General features: G+C 47.7%; 1 protein-coding gene across 1 annotated transcript in view; it reads left to right on the top strand.

Moving 5' to 3' along the window:
- Faim2 (Fas apoptotic inhibitory molecule 2) overlaps window positions 1–8,108 on the top strand; it is a 31,965-nt gene extending 23,857 nt beyond the window's left edge. The window contains exon 13 of the mRNA XM_008848757.3: window positions 4,658–8,108. Coding sequence (XP_008846979.1) covers window positions 4,658–4,807 — 150 coding nt within the window. The 3' untranslated portion in view covers window positions 4,808–8,108. The remainder of the gene's footprint in view (window positions 1–4,657) is intronic.
- Window positions 8,109–17,962: the final 9,854 nt, after the last annotated feature.

Genomic DNA, 17,962 nt, shown 5'->3' with positions numbered 1-17,962 from the left:
CACATTTACACACCTCTTCCCTTGCATCCTGAGCCAGGCTTGCTGGCTGGAATGTCTGTCAGATCCTGCTCCTTTGGTGGCCTGCCTAAAGGTGCAAAGGTTGTCTGTGCTGTTTAATGCTTCCGATACCCTAGTCAATGCAGAGAAAGACCTTCCTTTGGCATCAGGCAACAAATGGGCCCAGGCCCCCACTAAGCAGCCTCTCCTCTGCCCCTGCTTCCTCACCCTGTCTGCAGTCAGGCAGGAGGGCCTGGAGCTGATGACAGGCAGGCCTGTCTTCTTTTCTTTTCTTTTCTTTTCTTTTCTTTTCTTTTCTTTTCTTTTTTCTGTCTGTCTGTCTGTCTGTCTGTGTCTGTGTGTTGTGTGTTCATGAGTGGAGGGGCCAGAAGTCAGTGTAGGGTATCTGAATTGCTTGCCGTCTTATTTTTTAAGGAAGGGGTCTCTCGCTGAACTTGATCTCACCAATTCCACCAGGCTGGCCAGTGTACTCTAGAGATCTGCCTGTCTCTGCCTCCCAAGCTCTGAGATTACAGACACTTGCTACATCCAGCTTTTATGTGTATACTGGAGATCCAAATAGGTCCTCATGCCTCTGCTTTACCAGCTGAGCCTCTCCACAGTCTCCCCACCCCCAACCCTACCCCTGCCCCTGGCAACTCTTTTTTCTAAGAGTTCTCAAGGCCCTCCTGGGGTAGTGGTACACACTTGTAATGCCAGCACTCAAGAAGTGGAGGCAGGAGAATCAAGAGAATTTGAGCCAGCCTGGGCTACATATCAAGATCACATCTCAAAGAGAGAGATAATCCCAGGGCTGGAGAGAGGGCTCAGTGGTTAAGAGCACTGACTGCTCTTACAGAAGACTCAGGTTCAGTTCCTAGCACCCACATGGCCACTAACAACCACCCATAACTCTAATTTCAGGGACACTGACACCCTCTTCTGGCCTCCATGGGCATTCCATGACAGGTGCACCTATATACATGCAGGAAAAACATTCATACATATCAAATAAAAATAAATGCATGAATAATGCCAGGTGTGGTGGTACAAGCCTTTAATCCCAGCACTAGGGAGGCAGAGGCAGGCGGATCTCTCTGAGTTCAAGGCCAGCCTGGTCTACATAGTGAGTACCAGGCCAGCTGGGGCTACAGGGAGACCCTGTCTCAAAAAGAACAAAAATAAATGATGATAGATAGATAGATAGATAGATAGATAGATAGATAGATAGATAGATAGATAGATAGATAGATAGATAGATAGATAGATAGATAGATAGATAGATAGATAGAATTTCCAAAGCTCAAGTTCACCCTCTAGTTCAGAAAGGGCACCAGGTGGGTCCAGTACTCTGAGCCATCCCTAAGCCTGTGTTACTCTGGGCCTAGAGCTGTGTTTGCTTCTCTTTACCTCCTCTTTCTCTCTCTCTCTCTCTCTCTCTCTCTCTCTCATGCACTGCTTCTCTTGGCATTTGGGGTCAGCAGACTTAAAGCTTTCCTCTTGGCTGTGTGATGATGGCCAGTCAGTTAAACTCTCTGTGCCTCAGTCACCTCAACAAATGATGGAACATTTCTCACAGAGGCTTATGTGAGCATTCAAAGATGGTCACCCTCATGTGTGTTATATTAATCCTTCTGTTTGCAATTTCTAATTCCTAATATAGGACTACATCTATTCATTGGTTTCGATTTTATTTTAATCTTAGATGTAGATGGAATAAACATCATTTGGACCATACTCCTTACCCTTCCCAGTGGAACCTCAGTGGGCAGTTGTCTCTCCTTCTAGACCTTTCTGGCCTTATAGGCTCCTAGGTCATGTGTACTTTTGTGCAATCATATAAGAATATTTTTTGCAACTTTCATTTTTCTTATGATAGCAAATATCAGAGATGTTTCTGCCTTTGTCAGTTTCATTAACTGGCCCCTGGTGATAGTTTGTGTGATAGTTTGTGTGGTTTCCAACAAACCCCTATTAGAACCAGCATTATGAGAACAGCCCGGGCCACCCAGTTCTTGTACCGCATTGGAATTTCTGTAGGCTACACGGTTCACAGTTCCTTTTTAAGCTGGTTCAACACATTTCAGCCCCAACATTTTGTATTCAGTCCTTGTCTGTTGGTAGCCTCTCCATGGCATGGCTCTCCCAGGGTGCCTCAGTCTCACCTTTCAGACCTTGTTTGGGAGAGGGGGACAACAGATAGAAGCTTAGGTCCTAATATAGCAGGCTGAGGCAGGCTGTATAGCCACGGCCAGTGGAGGTGCAGCTCTACTGAGTGAGGAAACTAAGTAGGGTGCTTCAGTTCCTCTGTCCTGTGCAGGTTCCTCCTGCTCCCCCTGCAAGCCTGTCCTCCCCAGCTCCACATGAACAGGGATAAGGATCAGGTTCCAGCTCTAGACAGGTGATCATAAGCAAGTCACTCTTGTCTCTAAGACCCCTTGCCTCATAGGCTAAGCAGTGACAATGCTTGCCTCTCAGGGGCAGCAGCTGGGACAGAAAGCTGAGTATGTATTAGCATGTGCAAGAACTATTCCAACATCAATTACTCATATCCTAGTACTACACTGCCTCTGGCCCCATCCCTTCTACATGGTCTTGTATTCAGCTGGCCACTAACTCAAACACCTGTGGTTCTTTTGGGTTCAGTGGTTGACCTTATGGACCAACTAGGATGTTAACTACAAACAAGAAAATCTGCTGGCAGCTTAGAAACTAGTTGCCAGTGCTGTCCAGATGCTAGGCAGTTACTTTCCCCTGTAGTGCATGCTTAGTGGAATTTCGTGTGTGTGTGTGTGTGTGTGTGTGTGTGTGTGTGTGTGTGTGTGTCCATGGGCACACATTCCTGTCACAGCACAGATTTGGAGGTTAGAGAACAACTCGCCAGAGTCTCTCTTTCCACCCTGTGGATTTCAGGGATCAAATTCAGGTCTTCAGGCTTGGCTGCAAGCACCCTCATCTGCTGAGCTAGCTTGCTGACCTTCATAATGGAATTCTGATGATGTTTGTTGCCCTCTTTAAACTGTCAGTCCTATGAGGACAAGTTCACCAGAACACAGTAGGTGCTTGGTAAATGTGAGTGAGCGCAAATGAGTTTAAAGCTTTCTTTCAGTCAACTCACAGGTATGAGGCTGCTGCGATGGTGGTAACCTTTCTGGGGCAGGCCATCCCAGATAAGCACCCATGACTGGGGCCCAGGTCAGGAAGGGCCCAGGACAGGAGGGGCAATCTTTCCATTCTTTTCTGCAGCCAGCTGGCAACTTGAGGAAGTCCCTGGGTCCTAGTGTATGCTCCTTGGAGGGGGCACCCCCAGACCTGATCAGGTACAAGCCTTCTAGGTTGAGAGATTCGATTTCATGAGCTCACCCAGGGGTGACCAGACGCTGGGAAATCAACCAAGCAAGCCACTGATTGATAAGCCAGCTCAGCGATTTATTAATTTACACTTGGCAGCTGTGCCTGCTAAACAGCCTGCAGCATCTGAGCTGGTCCCTCTGCTCCCTTGTTCTCTTTGCAGAGGAAATTTCACTTAGGAGCCCAGATCTATTTCAGCAGAGCGGAATGGAGCAAAATGATAGTAAACAATAATGATAGTGGAAGCCGCTGTACCAGCGTGGATGGTGTGGACACCTTGCCATCCTGCTTTGTAAATGAGGACACTGAGGTTATACGGTTGTTCTGACTCCTGGAAAATGGAATCAGGACTCGAACCATGTCTTCCAGCTCCAATCTGCAGTCCCAGGGGCCCTGACCTTAATGCTGCTGAACTCAGGGGCCTGACCCATTCACACAGGGTTCCCTTCAGCCCTAGCCATGGCTCCCTATTTTCTTTTCAATGAAGCCACACAGCTTCTCCTCGGAACATCCATCTCTGTCACCCTGATGAGATGCAGAAGACCTGAGCCTCATTAGCAGTGTCTCTCCTCTTGATGCAGCGGTAAAACCCCAGTAACAGGTACCATTCATTCTGCCCCGGGCTGTGGATCAGGCCCCGTGCCAGGCATCTTGCACAGGGTATGGCCACTGCAGCCTTGTGACAGTCAGTATACACAGTCATCTCCTTTCACACCTAGGGACTCACAGGCTCAGAGAGATTCAGTGCCACGTTCAAGTCTCCCAGGTAGCAAATGGAAGGGCACGGTCTCCAAGTCTAAGTGATATTCAAGACTGAGCTGAGAATCACCTTCCTCCCCTGAACCTTTGAAGGTGACCTGCCTCCTGCCTCACATGCTGGACTTGCTTCCCATTGGAGTTTCTGGTCCCTTTGCTCTAAGGGCATTAGCATGGAGGCAGGGATCCTCCCAGGGTTCCATGAGGGCTGCCACACTCTTTGCAGGACGGGCTCCTGGTGACCCCCCTCACCACCACAGTAGGAACTTTGTACTGTTCTTGGGTTATTCATCTCATTCACACTTTCCTCTGGACGCTCAGCTTTCTGAGGGTAGGGGTCCTGTCTCTCTGTTCTCTGCTGCATTCCTGTGCCTGCAATATAATAGGTGCTCAGTAAACATGCTGAACAGAATTAGAATTAGGGGTGAAAGGTGTTAGGGAAGTTCTGGGTTGTCACAGGATAGTTACTAAGCAACCAGGCAGTAAGTGAGGGTAATGAAACAGACGGCTGGGCCACTTACTGAAAACATGACTTCTCTCTCCTCTCTTCCAGTTCCTGGCATTCGACACCCAGTTGCTGATGGGTAACCGCCGCCACTCGCTGAGCCCCGAGGAGTATATTTTTGGAGCTCTCAACATTTACTTAGACATTATCTATATCTTCACCTTCTTCCTGCAGCTTTTTGGCACCAACAGGGAATGAGAAGCCCTCCCCACCCCCACCCTCAGAGAATGCCTCTTCCCAGTCCTGTGACAAAGCCCCCCTCCACTGCGCCTCAAGACCAGACATAAATTCACTGCAGCCGGCTTGTGAGCAGACACTCCCTCCTGCAGCCAGCCCTCACCTTGTCCTCTGAAGCTTGTACATATACCATCCTTGGGGCCCTGCAAAACTGAAGCCACCTCATGCCCCGTGGTGACCCCTGCCACCCAATTACATCTTCCAAATGGGACAGTCAAGGCTGAGGGCATCTTTTGTTTGAGAACTCAAAGAACAAGCAGGATCTTGAGGTAGGGATCTCAGAGGTAGGAAGACTCAGGAAACCTGGGTGAGTCCTCAGGACCGCCACATCCAGTAGCCCAGTGCAACACTGTCCTGTGTCTAGCATGTACCTTCCTCTCTCTTCTAAGTCAAGCACCCACACTTTGTAAGAAGGGGGCTAAGGGGACTTGCAGAAACAGGGCACTGGACAGTGGGGTAAAGCTGTCCCAGGCTGCCCATCTCTCAGCTCTAGGAGAAGCAGCTTATTCTGGGGACCTGGGCCCTGAGGCAAGGCAATGGGAAAGTAGTAGGAAGCCATTGCTTCTATCACTTGCTTTCCTGGGTCATGGAACAGAGGACTATGCTAAGTGTGGGCCTATCCCAGGCTCCCAGGCAGAACCCAGAACTTCCCTAACACCTCCCCTAGTGAGGGCAGGGAAGCCAGCTGGAAGGACTGATTGGCAATCAATCCATCAGGCTGCATCCACTGGGGAGGCATCTGTGGTTGCCTCCTGAGGTGGAGGAAGGTGGGGCAGGCCTGGTGGAGGCAGTTCCAGTTGCTGGACCAGCCCTTACCCAAAGTTGCCCCAGAGTCCCTTCCACACTTCTTGTTTCCGAGGCCTTCCCCCATCTGTTGCTACTTGCTGGCTTATCTCCAGCCAGGCCTCTTGAGACCTTAAGAGTTGACAGCACCCCATCCCTTCCCCCAGCTTCTCTGGCCACTCAGCCCAGAATCCCTGAGTGCTTGCTCCCTTATCTCTACATCTCTGTAATTTGGAAACTGTCCAGCTAATGGTAGCAGCCAGGGCCAATCTCTTGAGCCTGTCCCATGTGATGAGGCCAGAACTCCTTATCAGCCTCCAGGCGGCTGGGATCTCAGGCAGAGTGTGCGTCAGCCACCCTACCTTGGCTGAGTGCCTGCTGGAGAGGGGACCTGGGGGCCACACCTGGAGCAGCATGCAGCCAGCCTATGCATGTGGCTAGCTTGGGCCAGTGGAAATTTACTGGGTGGAGGCAAGGAGGCTCTAAGCAGATGCTGAGGGCTCTGTTTGCCCCTAGGAAAGGGGACCAGGTCGCCTATCCATTTCTGACCCTCCTTCCCCACCCTTCCTATTTTTAGCTTTCAAGTAATATTACAGAAGCACCTGGTTTGTTCCATCTTGGATATTTGAGGAGGGAAGGAACCAAGAAACGGAGGGTGGTTTGTGACAGGCAGTGGGGGTCTAGGGAGGGATCTGCAGTATGCTAGTCTAAATGAACCCATCGCAGCTGTCCTGAAATGGCGGCAATCCAATCACCTCCAGTGAAGGAGGCAAAGTTGAGCTCCTCAGAAAAGCTTGGTGAGAAGTCCAAGGTCGTCCAACAAGCCTGGGGTTTGGCCCTACAGCTGCCTCATAGAAAGGACTCACCAGTCCAATTATGAGCTGGAATGAGTTGGGAATGAGCCGAGAGGTGGATGGTTAAACCCTGACATCTCTGGGGATTTGTGGTCTGCATGCTGCCCAGCCTTGCATCCCCAGATTGTTGCATTCTGAGATTTTCACCCCCTGTATACCATCTGGGAGCCAGGATTTCTGGTTTCTGATTCCTAGCCTCACTGTCAGCAGACATGTTTATTAGGCAAGAGGTTTTTGCTGTTTGTGGTTCGGTTTTACTGTGTGCAAGGTGGATGTTCTCAGCCTGTACCACTGTAAGGCAGGAAAAGACCCCAGGACACTTCCTCTGATTGACTCATCCAGTTGTTCTCCTCTTGGGTGCCTCTACTAATCTGGCTTCAGTTTTAGAAAAGTTTACAACCCCCCCACACACACACACACACCTGCTGCTTTCAGACTGGCCAAATTTCCAGAATCCACTTCTTCAAGTCCTCGGACTTTTCCTGGGATAACTTACGCAGAGACTAGGGATCGAGAAATTTTTCCAAGGCTAAGTTCCAAAAAATTGGGGGCGGAGCAAGCCCTCAACCATAAATAATGTGACCTAGGCACAAATCACAATGATCTCAAAGATGGCTAGGTTGCGGTAGGGGCCCCAGGGCATATCTCAGTCTCCTACCCAGGGCACTATCCAGCAGACAGCAGGAACAGAGCAGAAGCCTGTGTGTCAACCTCTGATTGAGGCAGTGGAGGAACTCCAGAACATCTGGATGGGTGGGGAGCAAGAATGCAGAATTGAGAAGAATGCAGGATTACAAGAAACCCGAAACTGCAGGTGTGTTGAATGGTAGAAGAGGAAGGTACTACTGGCCCCTCACATTTTTAGCCTGGGTGGGGCCAAACCTGGACGCAGGTAGATTGGATTTCATAAAGCTAGAGGAAACCAGGAATCTGACCACCTGTGATGTGAGGTCAGAAGTTCCCTGAGGAGGGGTGACAAGACAAGAGATCCTGTCCCCAAGGCTGCAGTTGGAGCAGATATGCACTCCCCACACCAGTCCCTGGGCCCATGTACAGTTCCTTTGGTATAGCCTGGGAAAGTCCTGAGATTAAGAAGATTGACTCTTCCAGCCCCTACTCTTTCTCCTGTGGGGGCCAAGACACCCTTGTTCCAGAAGGCTAAACATCTCCCTCCAGGCCTACCAGGTTGGTCAAGTCAGGGCTTTTACACAAGCACCTTTCTGCCCCCTTCTGGCTACTAGAGGAAAAGCAGAGTCTGGTATTACAGGGGAAGAACAGGGACGGCTGTGACAGAGGTGTGGGGCAGGACCTGACTGCAGCTCCCCTCAGGCCTCCCAGTGCTGTCTTCTCAGCAGTTCAATGATTGTCACATGGCACAAGACACTGTTGACCTGTCTGCCGAAAACCAGCCCTATGCCGCAGTCCCCTGCCCTAAGTTTTTCCCAAGTGTCTGGGGGCAGGGACTCAGCACCAGGCACAAGCACTCATCTGCCACACCCCCAACACTGCTACCCTTCTAGCCTCAGCTCCTCCAAGGTCCCTGGGGTCCCTCCCTTGGCCCTTCCCTGGCCTCACCTGCCCAGGGTGTGACTGACTGGAGATAAGAATAAAAGCAATTGCTAAGGCGTGTGACTGCTGGCTTCCCTTTGCCTGTGGCCTCAGATGGCTGGTGGAGGCTGTGAGGGGTAACAGCACCAGGGCAGCTCTCACAGAGTTGTTTCTTTCAGCACTACCTGTGAATTAGATCCACCTTGATCTTCGTGTGGAAAAGCTGAGGGATCCTCCTGCTCCAGACCTGAGAGCCTTCTGCAGACTGACCCAGCCTCACCTTGATGTTTGGGAGCCTGCCATTTTGTGGCTCCTTCTGTTAGAGTCTTCCGTACTTTGAGCTAAAAATGTTTTCTTAAAATGAACACACATGTGGTACCTGGACATGCCCCAAAGTAGCAGCTTTGAAGCTATTAAGCTTGAACTCCCATAGCCATTCCAGCACTTGGGAGGAAGAGGCAAGTGGAGCTCTGTGAGACTGAGGCCAGCCTGGGCTATATAGTGAGACCCTGTCTCAAATGATTGCACTTGGGCAAAAGCACCTCCTGAGAGAAAAGTGGGAGGGAAGAGGGGAGAGAAGGAGAGAGAGAAGGAGGAATGTATTCCAGCCCCTTGAGTTTACATAGGGGGGAACTTAGGAGCAAAAGTCGTAGTGACTTGTCCAAGTTTATGCACAAATATTACTGACAGGGAGTAGAATTAGAAGGCGGTTAATGATTGTAACACTTCTTGTGAGGATCCTGGGGCTGCTGGGGCTGGGCCAGTGTGTAGGAGGGGTCACCATCACACTGAAGGGGAAAACATTATCCTTTCTCTAGAACAAGACTTTGGTATAAATTCATCTGAAGCAAGCAAGGAAACAGAAACAGGAGTTTGGGGACAGTGAAGAGAAAATAACATATTTTTATTTTCTATTATTGTGTACGAGTGTATTTTTTGCCTACATTTGTGTAAGTGCACCCGTGTTGTGCAATGTCTGAGGAGGTCAGAAGATGGCATCAGATTCCCCTGGAACTAAGAGTTACAGGAGGTTGTTAGCCACCATGTGGGTGCTGGGAATCGAACCCAGGTCCTCTGCAAGAGCAGTCAGTATGCTTAATCGCTCAACCATCTCTCCAGCCCAGAAAACAGCTTTTATTAAGCACCCAAGGTATACAAAGAATTTCCATAGCTGTCAAGAGACAGAGAAAAGCAGCATCACAGCTTCAAACTGTGTAGCCCCAAGTGACACTTTCCTTTCTTCTCTCTCTTTATTGTTGTTCTGTTTTATTTGAGATAGAGTATGTAGCCCAAGCTGGCCTCAAACTCAGTCTTGCCGCCTTGTGCTGGGATGATATGTGTGTGTCACCCCGGCTCTCCTGTGTGCCTTCTTTTATGTGTCCCCAGCCAGAGCCAAGGCTGAGATGGGAAGTGGAGAGACATGAGGAGGCTTCTGACTCAGGTCTTGCGCTATGAAAGGCTGCAGGGCAGGAATGGGTACAGAGGGACAGACGAGGCAGTCTAAATTGGGAGGAAGTGACACTGCCATCCTGTGCTTCCCCCAGCGTCCACAGCCCTTCAGCATCCCCATGAGGAGGCTTCTGACTCAGGTCTTGCGCTATGAAAGGCTGCAGGGCAGGAGTGGGTACAGAGGGACAGACGAGGCAGTCTAAATTGGGAGGAAGTACACTGCCATCCTGTGCTTCCCCCAGCGTCCACAGCCCTTCAGCATCCCTCTCTCGTTGCCAGACTATCTTCATGAGTTTCCCGAGGTTGCTCTAACAAATGACCATGAACCAAGTAGCTTAAAAGAACAGAAATAATTTGTTCTGCACAGTTACGGAGGCATAGCAGACTTCCTTCCTTCAGAAGGCTCTGAGCGAGAGTCCACGCTCTCCTAGTCTGCAGTGGCTGCTGACACTCCTTTACAGGCCTCCTGGTCTCTGCCTACACCTTCACATGTGTCTGCCCTGCCTCTCCTCCTTCCTCTGATGGGAAGCTGCCCCTGGATCTACAGCCTGATGCACATCCAGGATGGTGAACTCGTCTCCAGATCCTTATTTTGGAAAAAGATTCTGTTTCCACAAGTGGCCTCATTACAAGTATAGGATTTAGGACATGGACATATCCAACTGGGCCTCTGTCCAGCTGACTACACTGCACTCTCCCTGCTGGCAGCTCCTGCTGACCGGAAGCCTCCACACACCCCTCCCCCCACAGCTGGAACAGCCTTCATTCCCAATGCCAGGCCCCTGGTGAGGCTGGAGAAATTCCCCGAAAACTCATCCAGTTGTCAATGCCATCCATCTCTGCCCAAGGCTGACTACTCCCTGAAACCCTGTTTTCCCTCTCACAGACTACCCTCCCACACCCTACAGCTCGCTGAGACACTTTCTTCCCAGCTCATAACCCCAGATCCTCTCCATCCTTTTTTGGGGAAAACCCTGCCCAAAGGATTGAGCTTCAAGTGTCCTCAATATTAGGTATCCCAAGGCCACCATGCTGGAAAGGCCACGTTTAGGTGCAGTGCCTCATTGCCATGCCAGTCAAGATGGTGACCACGTGAGGGAAGAAGCCAGCTCAGAAACTGGTGCTCTAACTTCTGCTGCTCCAGCCCTCGACCATTTGAGTCTTCCTCACTGAGGTTCAACACATCAAGAGCGTGGACAACTCTTCTTTGTAACCCATCCAAATGCCTAGCTCACAGAGCCCATGAGCACTGTTAAACAGCATGGTTTTGTGCCACTGAGTTTGAAATCATTTGCTAAGCAGCAACAGAAATGTAGAACAGAAAGTAACACACTTCCATAGCAAAAACAAACACAGGGCATTGATTTGGGGGCCAGGATATTCTCTCTCTCTCTCTCTCTCTCTCTCTCTCTCTCTCTCTCCTTTCCTTTTAGAGACAGGGTCTAAAAAGGCTGAAGAGGGGCTGGAGAGATGGTTCAGCAGCAAAGAGTACTTGCTGTTCTTGCAGAGGACTCAGGTTCAGTTCCCAACACCACACCACATGACAACCAACAACTGCCTGACACTCTAGTTCCAGAGGATCTGTCACCCTCTTCTGAGAGAGAGAGAGAGAGAGAGAGAGAGAGAGAGAGAGAGAGAGAGAGAGACTTGTATATCCCAAGCTGGCCTAGACTATCCTGTGTAGGACAGCCTGGAAGGTACAGTCCTGCCTCAGCCTCCTGCATCCTGGAATAAACAAGCATGTGCTGCCATGCACAGCTGATTAAGCAAAATTTGGAAGTGGTGTAAAAAGCCTACAGCAGTCTTTCCAGAAAACAAAGAATCCTCAAAGTAATAAAAGGGTGTCAGAGGAACGATCAAAGCCAGGGTGCTGTCAAGAAAACTGTCTCTGGGTATAAATGATGCCAAGACATAAGATCTCATACGGCTCCTCCAAACATCCTTGATATGGACAGAAATATTCTAAAGGCATTTGTTATGGACACATTCTGTTGAGCAACACGGATCCTAAGAATCTTAAGGATATTATTCCTCAGTGTGATATGGGTATTATCTCACTGTGAACCCAAGACAGAGAAGGCCTTTTCTTAAAGAGAAGAATCAATGTGATTTTATCTAGTGGAGTGATCTCCCAATAAGATTCATAGGAAAAGTTTAGACTTTTAAAAAATAATCATATTGCCTGGTGTGGTGGTACATGCTTTTAAGAGACAGGTTGGGGGCTGGAGAGATGGCTCAGCAGTTAAGAGCACTAGCTGTTCTTGCAGAAGACCCGGGTTTGAGTCCCAGCACCCACATGGCAGCTAACAACTTTCTGTAACTCCAGTTCCAGGGGAACCAACGGGCATTGCATGACATAGGTGCACTTACATACATGGAAGCATAACACTTATACACATAAAAATAATAAATAAAGCTGGGTGTGGTGGCGCACACCTTTAATCCCAGTACTCGGGAGGCAGAGGCAGGTGGATCTCTGTGAGTTTGAGGCCAGCCAGGTCTCTATAGCAAATCCAGGCCAGCTGGGGTTACAGGGAGACCCTGTCTCAAAAAGACCAAATAAATTAAATAAATAAATAAATAAATAAATAAATAATAAATAAAATTTAAAAAGAAAATTTTAAAGAGACAGGTGGATCTCTGTGAGATTGAGACAAGCCTTTTCTACATAGTAAGTTCCAGGCCAGTTGGGGCTACAGGAAGACTGTCTCAAAAAGGCCATCATCATCATCATCTTCTTCATCTCACTGCAGAAGCACCATGGTACACACTGACAGGGACCAAAACAGTACAAAATGCAAAGACTTTTGAACTCTGGGGCTCTAGAAACCGCTCAGCAATGAAGAGCACTTGTTTCTCTTCCAGAGGACTCAAACTAGGTTCCCAGCACCCATATGAGGTGGTTCACAACTGCCTATAACTCCAGCTCCAGAGGATTCAATGCAGTCTTCTGGCCTTTATGGGCACCTGACAGACACACGTGACAGACACACACACAGACTCACCACACACACAGACACACACACACACACACACACACACACACACACACTAAAAACAGGTATTTAAAAAAGACCCATGAACTTCTATGGCAACACAGCTAAAAATATGAGCTATTCCTGTGAAAAAGAAAAGGCAACTCAGATTATAAAACCAAGAGACTGGAGAGCTGGCTCAGCAGTTAAGAGCACTGCTTGCTCTTGCTGAGGTCCTGGGTTCAGTCCTAGCACCCACATGGTGGTTAACAATCACCTGTAATTCCAGTTCTAGGGGACCTGACTCCCTCTTCTGGCCTTTGAGGGCATTGCACACACAGGCGAACTAACTTAAATGCAAGCAAAAAACTCATACATATAAAACAGCAAAAATAAATAAAATTTTTAAAACTTTTTAATATTTTGTATTTACTATTTTTATTTCATGTGTATGAGTGTATTGCCTGCATGTAAGTGCACCCATGTCATGCAATGCCTTGGAGGTCAGAATAGGGTTTCAGATTCCCCTGGAACTGGAGTTGACGGTTTGTAGCTGCCATGTGGGTGCTGGGAATCGAACCCAGGTCCTCTGCAAGAGCAGTCAGTGCTCTTAACCACTGAGCCATCTCTCCAGTCCCAATAAATAAAAAATTTTTAAAAAGAGGCTGGAAGGTAAAATTAGGAGCAACAGAATCAGTGCCAGGGAGGAATCAAAGAACTAGTAACAGCTAAGGGTGGTGGTGCATGCCTTTAATCCCAGCCCTCAGGAAGCAGAGGCAGGAGGATCTCTGAGAGTTCGAAGCCAGCCTGGTCTACATAGAGAGGTTCAGACCAGCCAGTGCTATCTAGTGAGACAAAACAAAACAGCCAAACTAGTAACATGTACCCTACTAGAGTTCAGAACTACTGTAACTGGTGACTGCCATGTGCCTCTCACTGTCCGCCTTTTGAACCATAGGATCTGCTGTTGAGCCATGAGATCCCAAATCATATGTTGTGTGGGGTGGGGGATGAGGGAGGCTAAAATCTGTCTTCCTAGTTCTGAAGTCTTCAGATTGAGAGTGATCTTACTCAAGCTAACCCTAAGGAGACCTGATTTAGATGTAATTCTACACCTCAGGCCTGAGGCTAATGCTATAGTGGAATGATGTTTTTGGCGATCTTGGGAGAGGATGAGTATATTTTGTTGAGGCCAGAGGGCAGACTGGAGCATTTGAAACAAGGACAATAATTTTTTTGCACAATGCAATGCATTGGAAGTGATTTGTGTCAGTCTCAAGAGTTCTCTGGTCCAGGAACTTTAGCAAAAGTCCTAGATGGATTCTGGTTGGCCCTTCTTAGTTCAAAATCTCTCCCTCAAATAAGGCATCCTGGTACCAGAGGACTGGTTGTGAGTTATATATTCATACCTGGCATCCACATAAAAAGCCAGACATGTTTGTGACTGACTGTAATCACACACACACACACACACACACACACACGCACACACACACGCACGCACATTAGGGGATGGCAAGCCACCTAGTTTAGCTGGAGTGCAGGGTAGGAGGAAGGGAGTGGGCAGAGAAGAGCTACAGGAGAGAGAAAACTGTTATGGAGAACCTATCATGCCCTGCCAAAGACTGGAACTAGATGCTGCCGGCAGACTGCACACTGAAGATGGGTAAGTAGAGGAGTGATGTGGTAAAATCCATGTTTGGGAAACAACTCCAAAAGATAATTTGGCAATATTTATCAAATGACTTTCTTTTTTTGAAACAGGGTCTCCCTGTAGTCCCAGCTGTCCTGGAACTCATTATATAGACCAAGATGGCCTTGAACTCACAGAGATCTGCCTGCCTCTGCTTCCCAAGCACTGGGATTAAAGGTGTGGTGGTGCCCTCAGAAGTCAGAAGAGGGTGTCGGATCCCCCTGGAACTGGAGTTACAGATGGTTGTTAGCCATCATGTGGGTGCTGGGATTCGAACCTGGGTCCTCTGCAAGAATAGCCAGTGCTCTTAACCACTAAGCCATTTCTCCAGTCCCCTCAAATGACTTTTAAAACCATATTCTTTGGCCTAGAAATCACATTTCTAGATATTTATGCTAAAAAATAATTTCCAAAAATGAACAGAGATGTTTATGAATGTATTGCTCATAAGAGTTGGGAAAAATAAATATTAAACAATAAAGGGTTTGTTTAATAAATTATGGTATGTATCTATAAAATATTTAGCAGCCACAAAAAAATGAAATTGGGTAAACATTTACATGGCAAGTGTTATGGCTTGAATATGAAGTGTCCCCCACAGGTTCATGAGCTGAAAACTTGTTTTCAGCTGGTACTAGTTTTCAAGGTGCTAGAGGCTTGGGAAGGTCAGGGCCAGCTGGAGAAAGTAGGTATCTAGAGTTGTGACCTTACCCTGGCCTCTTCCAGTTTCTCTCTGCTTTCTGTCTACCATGAGGTGAGTTGCTGTGCTCCACCATGATGTTCAGCCTCTTCTGGCCCACAGAAACAGAAGCAGCTGACCATGGGGCAAAGCCACAAAAGCAATGTGTCAAATACATCCTTCCTCCCTTAAGGTGTTTATGACAGGTATTGTGCCACGACAGCAGTGAGAACTTCAGTCTCTCACTGAAAGTTGCTGGTGGCCATGAGGCCATTGCTGTGACTGTGGAGCCCCAGCCTTTGGAATTGGAATTTGTTAAGTTTGGTGAAGCATGCAAGAAAAAGCTGCAAATGCTATAGGTGAGACTTAATGAGTGATTCTAGTAGGAGCACAAAAGAGCAGATGCTGATGGGAATGTAGCCAGAAAAGACCAAGGTCATGAGCTGATGAGACGCAGTGGCTAAAAGCACTGGTTGCTCTTGTAGAGGACCCAGGTTCAGTTCCTAGCACCCACAAGGTGGCTGTCTATAACTCCAGTTCTAGGGGATCTGAAGCCCTCTTCTGGACTCTGCTGGCATTGCATGCATGGGTACACTTGCATGTAGGCAAAACACTCGTACACATTAAAAAAAAAAGACCTACGGTCATGATTTTTCAGATAGAAATTAGAACTGTGTTGGGAATTAGACTAGAGACCATTCCTGTCACATTCTGACAAGTAATTTGTCAACATTTTGTCCATGCTCTGAGACTTTGAGAGAAGCTCAACGTAAAAATAATAATCTTGGGAGCTGGAGAGATGGCGCAGCGGTTAAGAGCATATACTATACTGCTCTTCCAGAGGATTTGAGGTTGATTCCCAGAACCCACTAGTTCCCACATTAGGTAACTCACAACTGCCTATGACTTCAGCTCTAACACCCTCTTCTGGGCTCTGCCTCTTCTAGCCTTTGTGCATGTACACGCATACATAACACAGCATTCACTCTTACAGACACACATGAACATAAATATTTAATAATAAATCTTAAACTTGGTGTGGTGTCACACACCTTCAAACGCATAACTCAGGAAGCAGAGGTAGGTAGAGTTCTGTGAGATTGAAGTCAGCCTGGTCTACATAGGCAGTTCCAGGCCAGCTAGGACTACGAGGAGACCCTGTCTCAAAACAAACTAACAAAAATCAATCACTCAATCAATAAATCTTTTTAAGCTGGTGGAGGAATTCAAGGCAGCCCATCATTCAGGGTGCTACATGAATATTACTAGCTGCCTTTAGTCAAGTTTACAATAGTGAGAATTATAAACAAGAAACAGGGGGTTCTTTTTGACTGGGAATGGAACCCAGGTCCGCTCCAAGAGCAGTCAGTAATCCTAACCACTGAGCCATCTCTACAGCCTTGAAGGTTCTTTTTTAATTAATTATTATTTTATATGTTTGAGTGTTTTATCTGCGTGTATTTAAGTGCACTTGTGTGTGATGCGCCTAACCACTGAGCCATCTCTCCAGTCCTAAAATGTAAACTCTCTTAAGAGCCTTTATCCTTTGACAGGAGCACACTGCTGGGGTACCCTGTTGTAGAATACCGTCTGGGAAGTGGTTTCTCCAGGATTCATTCACCATGCTCAGGCAGGCACTCATAGGTACTGCAACTGTCGTGCAAGTGTATCTGGTTTCTGCCCAAGCTGGGGGCAGACCTCGGCATCATCCATGTGCGCTGGCTTTTTGGGAATGCGGAAAGCAAGAGATGTAGTCACAGAAGCTTCCATCCTATTTCAAAGGAAAGACTTGGAGGCCGGGCAATGTACGACAGGATCAGAAAACCTCTAAGCAGCCCCCAAGAAAGCAAAGAATGAAGCCGTGAAGGACCTAAGCTACAGTGGAGAGCCCAGAAAGTTGAAAATGCCAGGAACATGGAACATCTGCTGACGAAAACTGCCGAGAGAGAGGTCGTGTGGACTGGAAGCAGCCAGGCCATGGGGGCAGGCCTGCCCAGGGCCCTTGCACTCATAGTACACCACTATGTGCCCTGGAAGTCAGCCATGAAACTACAGGGCCTAATGTTTGTCCAGTCGGTTTCTCTTCTGTTTGCTGTGATCTTTCCTATTCATCCCGTTTGGAACAGGAATGTTTACACTGTGACACTGTATTTTGGAAGCATATAATCATATAATTTCCTTCTTTTTTTTTTTTTTTTTTTTTTTGAGACAGGGTCTCCCTGTAGCCTCAGCTGGCCTGGAACTCACTATGGCTGACCTAGATCTCACATCGATCTGCTTGCCTCTGCCTCCCAAGTGCTGGGATTGAAGGTGTACATGCCAACACACCTGGCTCTAGTGATGAAACTTTTTTTAAATTTTTATTTATGTATTTATTTTTTGGTCTTTTTGAGGCAGAGTCTCCCTATAGCCCCAGCTAGCCTGGAATTTACAGAGGTCTGTCTGCCTCTGCCTCCCAAGTGCTGGGATTAAAGGCATGCGCCACCACTCCTGCAAAATTTTATTATTTTTAAGTTTTATGTGTATAAGTGTCTTTTTGCTTGCATGTATATAAGTGCAGCCATGTGTGAAATGCCCAAGGTGATCTGAAGAAGGCATCAGATCCCCTGGAACTGGAGTTATGGACTGTTGTTAGCCACCATGTGGGTGCTGAACTGAACTTGGATCCTCTGCAAGAGCAGCCAGTGCTCTTAGCCTCAAAGTAGCCTCTCCAGCTCAATGAAACTTTTAAGACTATGGGTATTCTTGGGAATGGACAAAATGCATTTTGTATTATAAGAAAGACACAATCCTTTTTTGAGATCAGGAATGAATGCTCTGGTTTAAGGAGATGCACTTTGATACCAAGTTGGCAAGGAGTAGACTTGTGATCTCGTGATAGTTAAGTTTGATTGATGGCTAATACAGGCTCCCTCTCTCCCTCTCTCTCTCTTTCTGCCTCCATGATGTGAGCTGCTCTGCTCTGCAGTGACATCCCTGCCATGATGGACTGAAATTTCTGAAGCCATGAACCAAAATAAACCTTTCCACCTTTAAGTCCCTTATGTCAGGCATTTGTCACAGTGACCAGAGACTATCACAATACTGAATAATAATAAATTTAAAAGCAAATTACAAAATATTATATATGATCCC

Source organism: Nannospalax galili, unplaced genomic scaffold (genome assembly GCF_000622305.1).
Source record: "Nannospalax galili isolate Female #2095 unplaced genomic scaffold, S.galili_v1.0 scaffold1224, whole genome shotgun sequence".
Classification (NCBI taxonomy): Eukaryota; Metazoa; Chordata; class Mammalia; order Rodentia; family Spalacidae; genus Nannospalax; species Nannospalax galili.
This window is presented reverse-complemented; position numbering and strand designations above follow the sequence as displayed.